We start from the raw sequence: 13,062 nt of genomic DNA, 5'->3' as shown, positions 1-13,062 counted from the left end.
ATATGCCCGATCGTAATCTACACTTTAAAATGAGATTATCAGTGCAAGTATAGGTTAATTTGAAATGCTGCTTCTTAGCTTCTCAATCTGGTCGAGCAGGACAGGATTGATCTACAAGAGACATTGTTAAAGTCTCTATGACAACACCACGCTGGCAAAGTTTTGTAGTGAAAAGAGAAATCTGTGTCTTTCAATGCTGAAAAAAATTCTGCCATTAATTTTGTAGTAATGATGGACACAGGAACCTAATTGTCAGACAGAAAAAGGACAGAAGAGCAGAAGAAAGCTAAACCGTAGCGTAACGGTGCACGGGCTAAAGGCTAAAATACAGTCTAAGCTAGTTTGTGATAATGTTCATTCCAACCCACATGCAGCAGTTATTCTCTCGGTACAAACTGACAAGGTTATTGAAACATCAGGTTTCAAACAAGAGTGCTACATAACTGTAAATAAATACCTTACCTTGTCCCATTGTATGCAGTAAAAAGTTGTTTTGACAAAGAAAATGTGTTTTAGTCTGATCTCCATTTTATTCCAAAACAAACACATGCCTTATTGAAAGTCATGTCTTCACTACAGTGTGCATACTGTTGTTTAACATTTCATAGGGGGTACATCACTGAAAAAGTTTGAGAACCACTGCTTTAGTCAACCTGTCTCATGCATGAACTCAGTATTTTTTCATTTACCATCCCCTTGCTGGCCAGACAGAATAACACTGACACATGTCATTGTTGTATGCAGATGCTTGTTCATCTGTTCTTGGTGAATATATTTTTGTAGATGGTATGGTCTTCAGACTTCTTATCACACAATACATTTTGTGACATTTTAGAAACTCGCCTCTGACAATTTCCCCACATTCCCCCTACTACAAAAAAGACTACAAATAATACCAAAACTAAAATAAAACTAAGAATTAAAAAATACAATAAAATAGAAACCCTGCTCTAAATCTAATCACAACTAAACTGAAATTGAAAAAAAAGTCAAAATAAAATAAAAATGAAAACTGAACAAAAATGCCAAACTATAATCATGGGGGTTATAATTTCTCAGAGATTAACTTTACATTCAGAAATTGCAGAGTTGTGACATATTATCTTGAGCCTTTAAAACCAGAACCTCCAGCTTCTATACATCTCTTAATCTGAAGGATACTTGGTTATGTGACTGTAAGGAAGTTGCATGGCAAACATGAAAGGAGTGCAGCTGGATTTGCTTGCCCGAAGCCGGTGTAGCTGTATTAATGGAAAGGCAAAAGGTGTGGAAGCATCAGGAAAAATTAAAGTGAAACACATTAAAAGGCAGGGGGAGTTGAACAACACTTTCATTTTAACAAGATTTTCTCCAGTAGAAAAATTTACTCTTTTGTGGTACACTGATGTATAGTAGTATTACATTCTCCTCACCTCAGCATGTGTGTTATTTTTGAATGCTTGTTCTGAACAGTATCTGTTAAAAGCTTTGCTGCAGCTGCTGTCTAAAATACTTAAATATTTGTTGTTTTAAAGTTTTGTGTTTTATTTTTCCTTAAGGAAGTTGTCTAACAAACGTTCCCCCCGGTCAGAGAGCCAGTACCCGGCCATGGCAGCCACTGCCCCCATGAACACAGACGTGTAGACCATATCTCCTTTAGCTGCCAGGGTGGCCAAAGCGCAAAGCACCACGCCAAAGAACATCTGCTGTAGCACCTCTACCTCGTCATCCTTGATGTCTTCAAATAGACCTTTCTCCTGAAAACCTGCGCAGAGAGACGGACAGTCAGTCACTTGAGTGGGCGGGTGAAAACAGCTTCCAGTGAAGTGTGTTGGACTCACTTGGCTGCTGCTGCCTTACACATACACCGTCCTTGCGGATGAATCCTTTGGCACATTCACAGCGGAATGAGCCCATAGTGTTGGCACAGATTTCATCGAGACTGTGACAGGCCAGCACCAGCTCACTACATTCATCTATGTCTGAGAGAAAGAAAGGGAGACACCGTATGGAAATCAGGTATATAATGAATGCTCTCACAATAATCATTAAAAAATACCCACTACTTACCCAAACACTTAGATCCTGTTAGTTTGTACCCAGAAGCACATTTCCTGCAGCGTGCTGGTCCACTGCCCATACAGCCCACACAGGCTGGGTCACAATCTGAGAGCAGAGTGTGGATATTGGTTTTATAAGTATTTTTAGTGTACCAAATGTTGTTGATTTATTTTTTTATTTAATTACTACATTTAAATTGTGCCCTTTAACACCATCTCTGGAGCACTCACCTCTGCACTTGAAAGAACCCTCTGTATTAAAGCAATAGTTGTTGGAGGGACAAATGCCCCGCTCTGTGTCACACTCATCTATGTCTAAAACAGATCAGAGCAGTTGAACATCAGCATGAACATTACATATGATGATCTCCTTACTCCCACTGAAAGGCTCAGTACCTACACATGTTTTTTCATGGAGTATCCATCCTGCTCTGCATTCCTCACACTGGTTGTTTTCTGGGCCTGAACACTTCTTGCAGGATTGAGGACAGCTGTGCACTGCAACAACCAGCAAACAACACAGAAAAGCAGCCTGCAGCATGTGGCGCATCCTTAGTCCCATCTGTCTCAACAGGTCCAGAAGATAAAGCTGTGTTTATCCTGCAGAATATCACTTTTATTGCTGGTGCTTGCAAGTTGGGGAAACAGATATCAAAATAAGGGAAATAATGAAAAAAATACCTTCATTCCACTATCATACCATGCATATAGGTTGGTTGTATTTGTTATCATGGTGCACAGATGATGTAAGGCTTCTCAAGGTTAATGGCAACTTGCATAAGTACTGTTAATAAAAACCATTTTCAGCTACTTAAACAAGTTCAACAACTTTATAATTCTGTGAAATGACAAATAAATCAATGACCCTCCAGATACTCAGACTTTGTTACTTTCTGTGCCTATGAGATTTTGTTTTTCTGTTACTCTGTCATGAAGTATATGTCCAGCACATGACTTTAAAGTAGGGACGACATGATGAGGTTTTTTGCCCACAGGTCTAAGTCCGAGTCATTTGATCTTGAGTATCTGCCCGATCCGATATTTCTATTGTGATACGTCACGCTCCTGGTTTAAAGCTCCTGTCATGGTCGGCTCCACTTTGACTTTATACTGCCACAAAACAGTACAAAATACAAAGCTGTTATTTTTCATATAAATATTATTGTAATTGAGTCTGTAACAGGAGCTGATCACTTGGTTAACCAAATGATCAACCCCAATTTCTGATCACGTGGTCTTTTTGAGATACCCCACTTTAAAGTTAATGCTCAACGTTAATACTGCTGCTCACAGTACCCCTAAATAACAGGATTTAGTCAACCACGGTGCAGCCCTGAGCATTCCTTCAATATGGTTTACCCAGAGAAACTTCAAATAGCCTACTATTCGTGAATTTAATACCAATTGTTTTGTGTCATTTAAGGCAGTGGTTCTCAAACTTTTTGCAGTGATGAACTCCCTGTCATTTTTTATTTTTTATTTTTTTTATACCGAGTACCCTCTAACAAGCACAAAGCTGTTTTATTGGGGGGGGCACAAAACACAGTGCAGTACTTTAGGTGTCTATTGGATATCACATTTCAGCTCATGAACTTAAACTCAAGTTGAATTCAAACATTGATTGAATAAATGGTGCTACAGGGATTTGCTTGGTAGCTATTATTTGATATACATTTTTGAATCTCTGGTACCCCCTGAAGTGCCCTCGCGTACCTCCAGGGGTACACGTACTCCCATTTGAGAACCACTGTTAACTTTATGAATCCGACGTCACAAACTATAAGCCATATCAAATTTTAAAGCATTATATTAAAGTAATATTTTAGCGTCCATAGCAGAGTTGTTCTCCATATTGTCAGTATTATAATTTCATCTTCATTTTGAGAGGTAGTTGTATAAACTGACAAATGCTTACAGTGAACGGGATACTACACGCTGTGCTCTGAGATAATGTGAAGTTTAGAGGATTTTTCCGGCCTACCTCATTTCACTGCGTCGACTCAGTTTGAACTGTAACGTCATGTGTAAACTTCAGAGCGAGACAGGCTGGGTCCACTTGTCTCATAACTTTATTAGACATGGATTACCGCACACCCCCAACGAGAGGTACACAAGTGAGACTCGTACAACCGCCCCACCAGTACCTGATGAAACTATAAACAAGCAGCTCCCTGTGTCTGTGACTCCAGTTTGCACCAATGAGATACACGATGTGGCACAGAGAAGGATCCAATCACAATCCGAGATCTGCCGTGGCCAAAAATAAACCTGGACACAGCTGTTGACAGCCCTGTTCAACACGAATATTACGAGTATCTGTGATTAGCTCATGAAAGTATTTGCAAAGTCAAAGAAAATCCCGTACAAACCATATATGGAACTGAAGGTTTACAAAGGAGCTTATATTGTCATATACCTTCATTTAAATGAGAAAATGTTCTGCTTATTTTGAGTCTTTCTCACAAGCTTGGTGGCATGGTGGCCTTGAAGTGCAAAACACAACAAGAAGAAAAGAAAACGATTACAAAATGAAATAAGAAAACTGAAATGGCAAAAGTTACTTGACCATCTTTTTAACTGGAGGAGGAAAGCTGTATTTATGAATGGATTTTCAAACACGAGCACAACTGGTGATACAACCTTTTTCTTTCTTATCAGAGGATATTTTGATTCAGGGTATATGTATTATGTGGTACTAGGTGGGCCTCCACTTTGCATAATATCAAAATGAGAGGTACTTTCATCCAATCAGCAACATTCCCTGTCAGAGCAGATACCTACCTTATCCATTTCTCCTTTTTTTGCATTCACTGTTTGGTTTTTGCATTCTCTGTATTTATTTATTTATTTGTTTTATTATAACTAGCAGTAAGAGATTGTTACCAAATGCTGTTGACTGAAGAAACATAGCTGCAAACAACCAGGCTAGCTCCTAAATACAGAGCTCTCTGAAGGTAATGAAAACACAACAGCTCAGCCAGCCAGGAGATAATTCATGAACTGATATTCTGATATTTATTTTCTCTATTTATCCTTTGATTTCATGAACGAAATCATTTTCCTTTGAGTCTTCAGGTTGAAGTTCTTGTGCATTTTTTCCCCAGCATTTCTTACAAATAGCAACATCAACAATTGATGCAAGGCAGTCTTATTGGTGTTGTTGGCTGTTTATCGCTTCCATGGTTGCGATGAAAGTGTCCTTCATATGCACAGAGCAGTAATATGTCCAGCATGACATTTATTTCAGCTTTAATGTCTTCCCCTAAGTTTTTCTTGAATCCAACATATTCCCAGAAAGATGCTTCATGCTGTTGTGGTCCCTCTTTTGTTTTTGCTTTCCATCCATCTGAGTCACTGCATCTCCACCTTAGCTACGTCCGTTGACTCGATCCCCTCCCTGTGCTCCCCACAGTGAGCTCAGTCATTAGAGCCCGGGTTTTTGAAGGGAGATGGAACAGGGGTACCCCCTGGAAAAGCTGTGGTAGACTCTTGTCACTGCTTGGATGGGAGTCAAATGTCACCAGAAGAAAACGCTCACCAGCTCTGCCCTGCTCTTTGTCTGCCTGGATGAGGCAGAGAGAAGCTGTGAACACATCCGAGTAAGGTGAACAAATCTGAGGATAGTCATTTCCTCCACTCTTTGTCTTTATAGCCTCTTTGTACCACCAGGTCCATTCCTCTGCTCTTTTTAAAGCTTTCAGGGTCAAGACGAGCACAACGCGGCCTCCCTGGGTCTTCAGTTCCAGCAGCTGCGAGTGCAGCCATGGCAGAGGTCCCAGAGTGCACTGTTCCTTCCTGCTCCACTGGTCTACCGACACACTGAAGCCATGGTTGGAGAGCAGGGACCCAAGCTGACACACTGACTCGGACACACCAGCATTTGCATCTGGGGGGCTTAGCAATACCACGTGACACGGTGTGCCAACTGCAAAGAGCATAAACAAAGAAAACTGAGTATCTGTAAGTGTATTTTAACAAATGTATTCATTTCAAGTGTAAAAAACTCACCTTTAACAAATCTGCCATGATGACAGCTCCACATGCATCCTATAACAGATGATTTAAAAACAGAGGAGGGATCAGCATCATACAAGCATTTTCATTATTTCACTGACCAAAATATCAAAGTGTTTGTGAAAGTTGGTAAAAAGAAATGAGATCTGGGTTGGTCTTTGAAACAAATGAAAGGGTCTTTGTGAAAAGTGTCTGAGGAAACCGGATTCAGATTGGACAATGCATATTTTTTCATAGCATGCAAATCCCAAACAACTGAAACTGACAATGTCCTCTTTTCTTCTCTTGATTTTCTTGCAGATGAAACTTGATGGGAAAAAAAAAGTTAGACTTACTCTTTACAAAGCCATGAAGGACATAGGATATGATGGCAGTCAAGCAAACCAGCAGCATAACACCAACAACCAGTAGACTCCAGCGCCACCTGTCAGCTGCAAGTAGAACAACACACCACCACAATTCAAAAAAGCTTAATTGGAGATGTCTGCACAAAACATGTCAACAAGGATTAAATAGTCAAATCATCAACTATTAGTTGGTGGTGACTCACTGTTGTTAAAACAGAATGGACCCAGGTCATGTCCTATTCCATTCACTTTCACCTGAACCTTAAGAAAAGCATTAATACGTTATTTAACTTCAGTCACTCTGTTTGCATATCATAGAAGAATGTTAGTTTCAATTTATTCACTAACTGATAATGAAAATATTACCATCACACACGGTGAACGCTGAAGGTCAATGTCCTGAAAAGAACCCATTATCTTCTAAAAGAGAACAGATTTATAAATCTTTTTTGATATTAAAAATCTTACAATAGGCCAATCAAAAAGAGCATCACACTGTGCAGCCAGACACCAAACTTTTGTCATTCTGTTGGTTTGAATATGGGTATTTTTCATATTCAAATCAATAAAGCAAGGACAGAAGCTGGATTTTAAAGTAATTAGGTTTAAAAACACAAGTATAACAGTTGTTCTTACCCATAGTTGGCCCTTGTCTTGCCTCCATGCTCCACTTGCCAGCTGCTGTCTAAAACCCTTCACTTCCCTGCACCTGATCTCTCTGTGACAGGGCCACACTTCCCCCTCCAGCCTGCAGGGGGCGGACACATTCCATGACAGCATTGAGCGGTGGTTGCTCATCTGACCCTGACTCACAGACACTGAAACATTGTTCAGCATATTCCTGTAGAACAAATCTGGAGTGGACCAACAAGAAAGTCAGTTTACTGATGATAAACCAGATGTGAGCAGACAGGAAGGGGAAAAAGACGTGTATAAACATACCTGCATATTTTTTACTGGTGTTACGGAAAGGGCAACTTTGAGAATGACGATAACTTTGGTTACCCTCATACCATACCTAAAGAAATACAGATGCAGTCAGTCCAATAAATCACATCAACATTATTGTGTTAGCCATGAGCCATGAGTAAAGCAATGATGGTTGGGTACCTGGAAACACATGCAGGGGGCCACCGAGTACAAAGGGATGGTCTGATTGTTCCAGCTCTATAAATGAACATGAACATTGCTTAACAAATGTGTTATTTTCCTATTTAAGGCTTTACACTGTCCATTTAGTATCCTCATTCAAAAAGTACCTATTTTTTTCACATTGTTGTTTTAGAAAACCCTTATTTTAGCCTCAGTCTGAAAGGTTTCATTAAATGAATTGTTTCTTTTTCATAGACCCCTTTCCTGCTAACTGTTGTTAACTGCTGTGTTTAAAGCCTGCCCCTCCAACCTGTCATGAACCAATTTGGAGATCATTATGCAATGACATCATTTCAGCAAGTTTTGTGAAGATCTTGTGCTATTTTTATTGTCAAATTCAGGGATTTCTCAAGCTACAAATGCAAGTTCATTCACAAATTGACACTGAATGAGTTGACTATTATTTTGAGGTTTATGTACTTTACTCCTGGTAAAATAAATATATGATCTGATACTGGCAGGGCATATGTTCTACTTTAGATTGATTATTTAATGCTGCTGATTGCATACCTTGAATAGCACATTAAACCAGTTGAAATAATATTGTATCTCTGCTGATTTGTTTAATGGCCATATTGTTTAAAAGTGTTTACACTCCTGTAGCTCATTTGCCTTGTACTCATCCAGGCGATAAAATGATTTATTGTTGTAATTAAGTCAACAAAGGCCTTGTGCCTTGCTGCACCTTGCATTGCAGGAAGTCAGCTCGTGTTAGCCATGTAGCGTTCAACAAAATGAGTCATGTGTGTGACTTGTAGAAGCGTTGATGTTCAAATGCCAAATGACTCTTGGGCAGATGAGCATTTGTCAAATGTTGGTCACCGCTCACAAAACGCAGAAGTTCAAAAACTTGAGTCAGCGCATAAACAAGAGGGGCTTTCATCCCCCTGCCAAGCTTTGGCATGCAAGGACCAAGGCACCATGACAGCAGTATGCTGGAAGAAGACCGGATTGGCAAGAGAGGAAGTTTTAGTGACGAGAAGGACAAATCTCTGAGTTCCACAAACCGGGACAGTTCTTGGAATTACACCAGCACTTCTACTGATGTTGAACTAGATAGAGAAGTTGAGCAACATTACCATGTAGCTATCTTAATGCTAACTTTATTGTTTTGACCTGTCTTAGAGGGGGATTGCTGGGTTCTGCTCAGAGTTTGATGATTATCAACATCATTTCTTGCAGCTAAAGCAGTAACCTTACCTCGCTGACATTTTTCAATCAAACAAGATGAGCCTAAAAAGGAAGTAGTGCATGTTCATCCACCAGCCTACTTTTTTAAAATATTTGCTCTTAGAAAAATACCAAAAGCTAAAGAACAATACCACAAAAACCATCTTTGACTCTTTTAAAAATAGAGAAACAAGGACTGACCTTACACTTCCCTCTCTGCTCATACTGGAGGCAGACAGAGGGAGGGCTCTCATTCCTCCCAACAAACTTCATCTCCACCCGATCCTTCTCTTCATTAACTACACTGAGAAGTCTTGGAACTGAAAGACATGACCAGACAATAGTTTTTCCCCATAAAGGTACAAAACATCACAAGCTAAATAACAAGAGAACTAAACGGGTATTATTTACCTTGACACTCTTCTACATGTTCATGCAGCTTCTGGGAGCAAACTGGAGACACACAAAACAGCTTCTATCAAACACTGCTGCCACACACAGCTGCCTGTTACCAATAAGACAATTTCTTTGTGCTGATTTTAATGTTAAAGATGATACTTTACCTTTATCTAATGAAGGAGCAGTAATATGTTTCATTTGTGATGGTTGAACAGAGAAAATATGCACTGGAGTGCTGAATGAAACCCCGGCAGGCTCAGTAATCAGCATGGAAACCTTAACATCAAGCACACAAACACTCACAAATTAGAGCGGGTAAATACCAACCCACACCTTTAATACTGCAGTACATAAAAACAGGACAGTACCTTTGCCTTGGTCTGCTGAGTAATAGCTGCATGTTTGACTATAAACTTCACCCTCTTGCAGGTGGGCATGAAGTGTTCAGCGTTGTAGCACACAGTCATTGAGGCTGTTGTAACACAGACAGGAAAAGAAGAAAAAAAAGGCTTTTACAGCAAACAGTAGGGGGAAAGTTGCACCGTCAGAATAAAACTACAAGAAATTACAAGAAAGAGAGCAGTGGATTTGAATGTTTTAGCCATAAGCTGAGTGAAATTAACATATGGTCTAAACACTATAGCGTATATTTCAGTGCCAACTTATATTCAAAGCGTTCCATGGTTGTCATTGCAGCTTGATTACACTTACTCATCTTAACTCAGACCCAAAACTGCAAATGTTTGCAAGTTCAGTATTGGTCTTTCACAACTCTCATGTATGCTGATTCATTCTTCTGGAAAAGGTTGAGCAACACTTCAAACACGCCTCTTGATGGCTGACTCTTCATGTTGATTCCAAATCCACCTTGGAATGTTTGTATTAGACCTTAAATCTTCAGAGTTACAGCCATACTTTAGTCTGTGTATAACTCTTTACAGGCCAACAATGAGGTTCGGTAAATCATTAATCCACAAAAGTCAGCATGTAATACCATGAAAGCTAGCTATGTTAGACTGTATATAAAGATGGACACAGTGACAGCCACCCAGAAGTGAAGGCAAAATAGCTTCTGACTAGCTGTAGTGTACATCATAAAGTCAAGTTCCTCTATGTCGATTAAATAATCTATCAAACACCAAAATCAAATTACATAAACTAAAGAATTGTTTCTCATACATTGTTCCTGTTGTTATAATTACCTCACATCATACTGATTTATGTTCAAAAGTGGTTTCTTTTTCTGATATGATTCATTTTTATTAGTGATTTGACTGCTACCCATGGGTAAAAGTCCATAACTGATTATTCTGTTGGCAAATACAGCCCATGAGCGATGTATGCGCCAAACTAGCAAAGCAGAGGATAACTGGTAGGTTTAACTTTCTGTTATGGATTGTCAGCTTCAAATGGACTCAAGAAGCTGTTGAACTGTAGACTGTGCCAGCCTGATGGATCTCATTACTTTTATCAGTAGGTTAAATGATGTCACCCTAATAACCTCTCAAGAACCGAGCTTTCGTCTGGTGTGAATTTTTTAATTCACTTTGCTATTTGGGATAAGTAAGACCAAATAAGTTTAATAACTAAACCTGGTCTTTGTTTGGAAAGTTTGATTATGTGTGTTAATGAGTTCTCTGGCAGTTGTTTGTTTGTAGTGTTATTGAACTTAAATATATCAGGGTTTTTTTCACTTAAATGGGTGTAATGTTGTGATTTCACCAAAAGATGACATGGGCAGTGTCCCCAAATGTGGCCAATCGGACAAAGTTTTCAAAAATGAAGTATCATGGGTCTGAGAGGCAGAAATGTAATGTCTACATCTGAAGTACTTGGTCTTAAGAGGTTAAAATAATGGCCTAGGATAAAATGTGTGACTTGGGCAATTTAACATGCTTTCATGATGGCGGCTGCTTCAAGAAGAAACAGAATCTTTAGTAGAGAAGAAGCTGTAAACATGATTCTTGAATCACTTTCATCGGGTGACTGACTGGGTTCAACATCATAAAGGCTAGGGTAGAAAGTTGTGTAGTTATTCAGTCTAAATTTCACAAGTTATATTTAAGCTGCAAATTTAGCAACTTCTAGCTAGCTACCTATTCCTGGCTAGCCCCCACCAATGAGCACAAGGAAATAATACCCCACAAAGTTTTAAAATCAAAGGAATGTTTTTGCTTTTTGGTAGGAGATGTATGAGTATGCCTACTTGGCGTATGATTGACCTGACATTTGTTCAATTTAGGTTGGAGTTATTTACGTTTTGAGTTTGCTATGAAGAATTAAAGGACAGTTAATTGTCAGGTTTCAAAAAGTTGTCAAAACTGGATGTTGGAACTGGGTTAAATTCATTTAAAAAAAACAGCAAAGAAGACCTGGAAAAATGAGGAGATGGACTGCCTCCTGACTAATTTGATTTACCTGACATTTGTTAAGTTTAACCGAGGGTAATTTCAGTTTTGAGTTTGCACTATGGAATGAAAGGGCAGTTTAAGCCAGGTTTAAATTTGCCTGCGTCACAATAATGTTAGAAAAATTGGCTTAAGTCACTTTGTTCTTTAATGTTACATGATTGACACTAAATGTCAACAGTCATCCACTGTAAAGGCCTTTTTAATTGAAATGATTGATAAATGTCATATGCTTTGTTTTTGGTAAGTTTTTTGTGTTTTCCCAAAACTTGAATAAATGACTTCGGCCATTATTTTAATAGGGTGACGATGTGTGGGTTTTTGTTAGCAGGAGGGGTGTGACATCTGTATCTCAGCTGCACCAGATGATCTGTAAAGTCCAGACCCCAAAAATATTATCAGCGAGCAACATCATTATGAGTTCTAGAGGAACTTTGGTTTCACTTAAGTAAAACAGTCGTTTATCAATGCATCTTCAAGTTGTACCTTTTTGCTTCCTTGTGTCCTCTGTATAATCCTCCTCATCCATGCCGGAGTGGTCCTCATACTCCGAGTCCGCCTCTGCCCGGACGATTATCTCTGCGTCTATCACCAGACATAATCTACATGGTGCTTTGTCTTTGCAGCAGAGCTCGAAATCTGGTGTCAGCTTTTGGATGTCCACAAAGTCATTCTTTTTTAAAGCCAGATATAGCTCATCCTCCATGGTGCAATTAGAGAGATGCTGAAAAGAAGAAACTTGAGATGTTTGACTGGTAATATGTTTGTAATGTGCAAGGCATTCTGGTGTTATCACTAAATGTATCTAGAGAGCAAATATTTGCCTACACAAGGCTGAATCTACATGCAGCTCTTCAATATCTTAAAATGTTGGCAGATGGTGATAAACCTTTGTTGGTTTTGAATAGAATATATTTCAGAACAATTCATTTATGGCAGGTGACACTGAAACATTAGAGAGAGCGCTCAGAGAAAATTGAAAATATGATCTGTCAACTTAAGCTTCATGTACTGTACAGAGGAAGAGCTGAGCTTACCTGTGAGCAAATAACTTCTTGGCTGTCATCTCCAGAAAGTTTCAAATCACAGGCTGATACTTGTAGACTTAATATTAGGCACCAAATGGACCATCCATTGAGAAACATTTTGTCTCAGGACACTCAGAGACTGGTGAGCTCTACAGCTCCTTTCCAAAATCTGATGCGGTGACTAACTTGAATAAACCAAGTGTCTGTTTTTCTCCCATCTTGACGGCAGGTTCAACATCCACTTGATAAAGTCCTGGAATGATCAAAGAAGGAGATGATGAACAGTCAGAGCCTTTCTGTGGCTTCCCCTCTGGTTATGGCTGAAGAAGGGAAAAGAGTTAGGTAAGATTAGAAAAAGATAAGCGTGCGTGACACGGTAAGACAAGAAACAATAACCGCTTACTGACATGACATTAGAAACTGTTCCAAATTAAACCATATACATATTTTGTGAGCTACTTACTGAGTGTAGTTGTCTGGTGTAAGAAAATATCTCTCTGTTGTT

At 39.2% G+C, this 13,062-nt stretch overlaps 2 protein-coding genes across 2 annotated transcripts; both read right to left on the bottom strand.

Moving 5' to 3' along the window:
- Positions 1-528: 528 nt before the first annotated feature.
- Positions 529-3,975, bottom strand: creld1a (cysteine-rich with EGF-like domains 1a). The gene is made up of 6 exons (XM_074674678.1): positions 3,955-3,975; positions 2,436-2,601; positions 2,271-2,354; positions 2,050-2,145; positions 1,821-1,961; positions 529-1,744 (listed from the first exon to the last, which is right to left on the bottom strand). The coding sequence occupies exons 2-6, from the start codon at positions 2,599-2,601 to the stop codon at positions 1,524-1,526; spliced, it is 708 nt and encodes a 235-aa protein (XP_074530779.1). The 5' UTR covers positions 3,955-3,975; the 3' UTR covers positions 529-1,523.
- A 1,253-nt stretch (positions 3,976-5,228) lies between these two features.
- il17rc (interleukin 17 receptor C) lies at positions 5,229-12,674 on the bottom strand. The gene is made up of 14 exons (XM_074679051.1): positions 12,567-12,674; positions 12,016-12,253; positions 9,490-9,593; positions 9,286-9,397; positions 9,134-9,175; positions 8,924-9,042; positions 7,511-7,567; positions 7,343-7,418; positions 7,037-7,254; positions 6,767-6,820; positions 6,604-6,655; positions 6,389-6,484; positions 6,048-6,086; positions 5,229-5,964 (listed from the first exon to the last, which is right to left on the bottom strand). Exons 1-14 carry the CDS (start codon positions 12,672-12,674, stop codon positions 5,411-5,413), a joined length of 1,869 nt encoding a protein of 622 aa, XP_074535152.1. The 3' UTR covers positions 5,229-5,410.
- Positions 12,675-13,062: the final 388 nt, after the last annotated feature.

Source organism: Halichoeres trimaculatus, unplaced genomic scaffold, assembly GCF_033239565.1.
Source record: "Halichoeres trimaculatus isolate MK-OKI-2021-1 unplaced genomic scaffold, fHalTri1.1 fHalTri1_scaffold_1, whole genome shotgun sequence".
NCBI lineage: Eukaryota > Metazoa > Chordata > Actinopteri > Labriformes > Labridae > Halichoeres > Halichoeres trimaculatus.
Note: the sequence above shows the minus strand (reverse complement) of the source record. Positions and strands in the feature narration are given on the sequence as shown.

Coding starts and splice junctions, on each gene's coding strand:
- creld1a (XM_074674678.1), bottom strand. CDS start 2,601: ATGGGACTAAGGATGCGCCACATGCTGCAGGCTGCTTTTCTGTGTTGT. Junction 2,146..2,270: donor GGGTTCTTTCAAGTGCAGAG/GTGAGTGCTCCA, acceptor CTCTGCTCTCAG/ATTGTGACCCAGCCTGTGTG. Junction 1,962..2,049: donor AACAGGATCTAAGTGTTTGG/GTAAGTAGTGGG, acceptor TCTTTCTCTCAG/ACATAGATGAATGTAGTGAG.
- il17rc (XM_074679051.1), bottom strand. CDS start 12,674: ATGTTTCTCAATGGATGGTCCATTTGGTGCCTAATATTAAGTCTACAA. Junction 6,821..7,036: donor AAGACAAGGGCCAACTATGG/GTAAGAACAACT, acceptor GTTCTCTTTTAG/AAGATAATGGGTTCTTTTCA. Junction 6,656..6,766: donor AGCGTTCACCGTGTGTGATG/GTAATATTTTCA, acceptor CTTAAGGTTCAG/GTGAAAGTGAATGGAATAGG.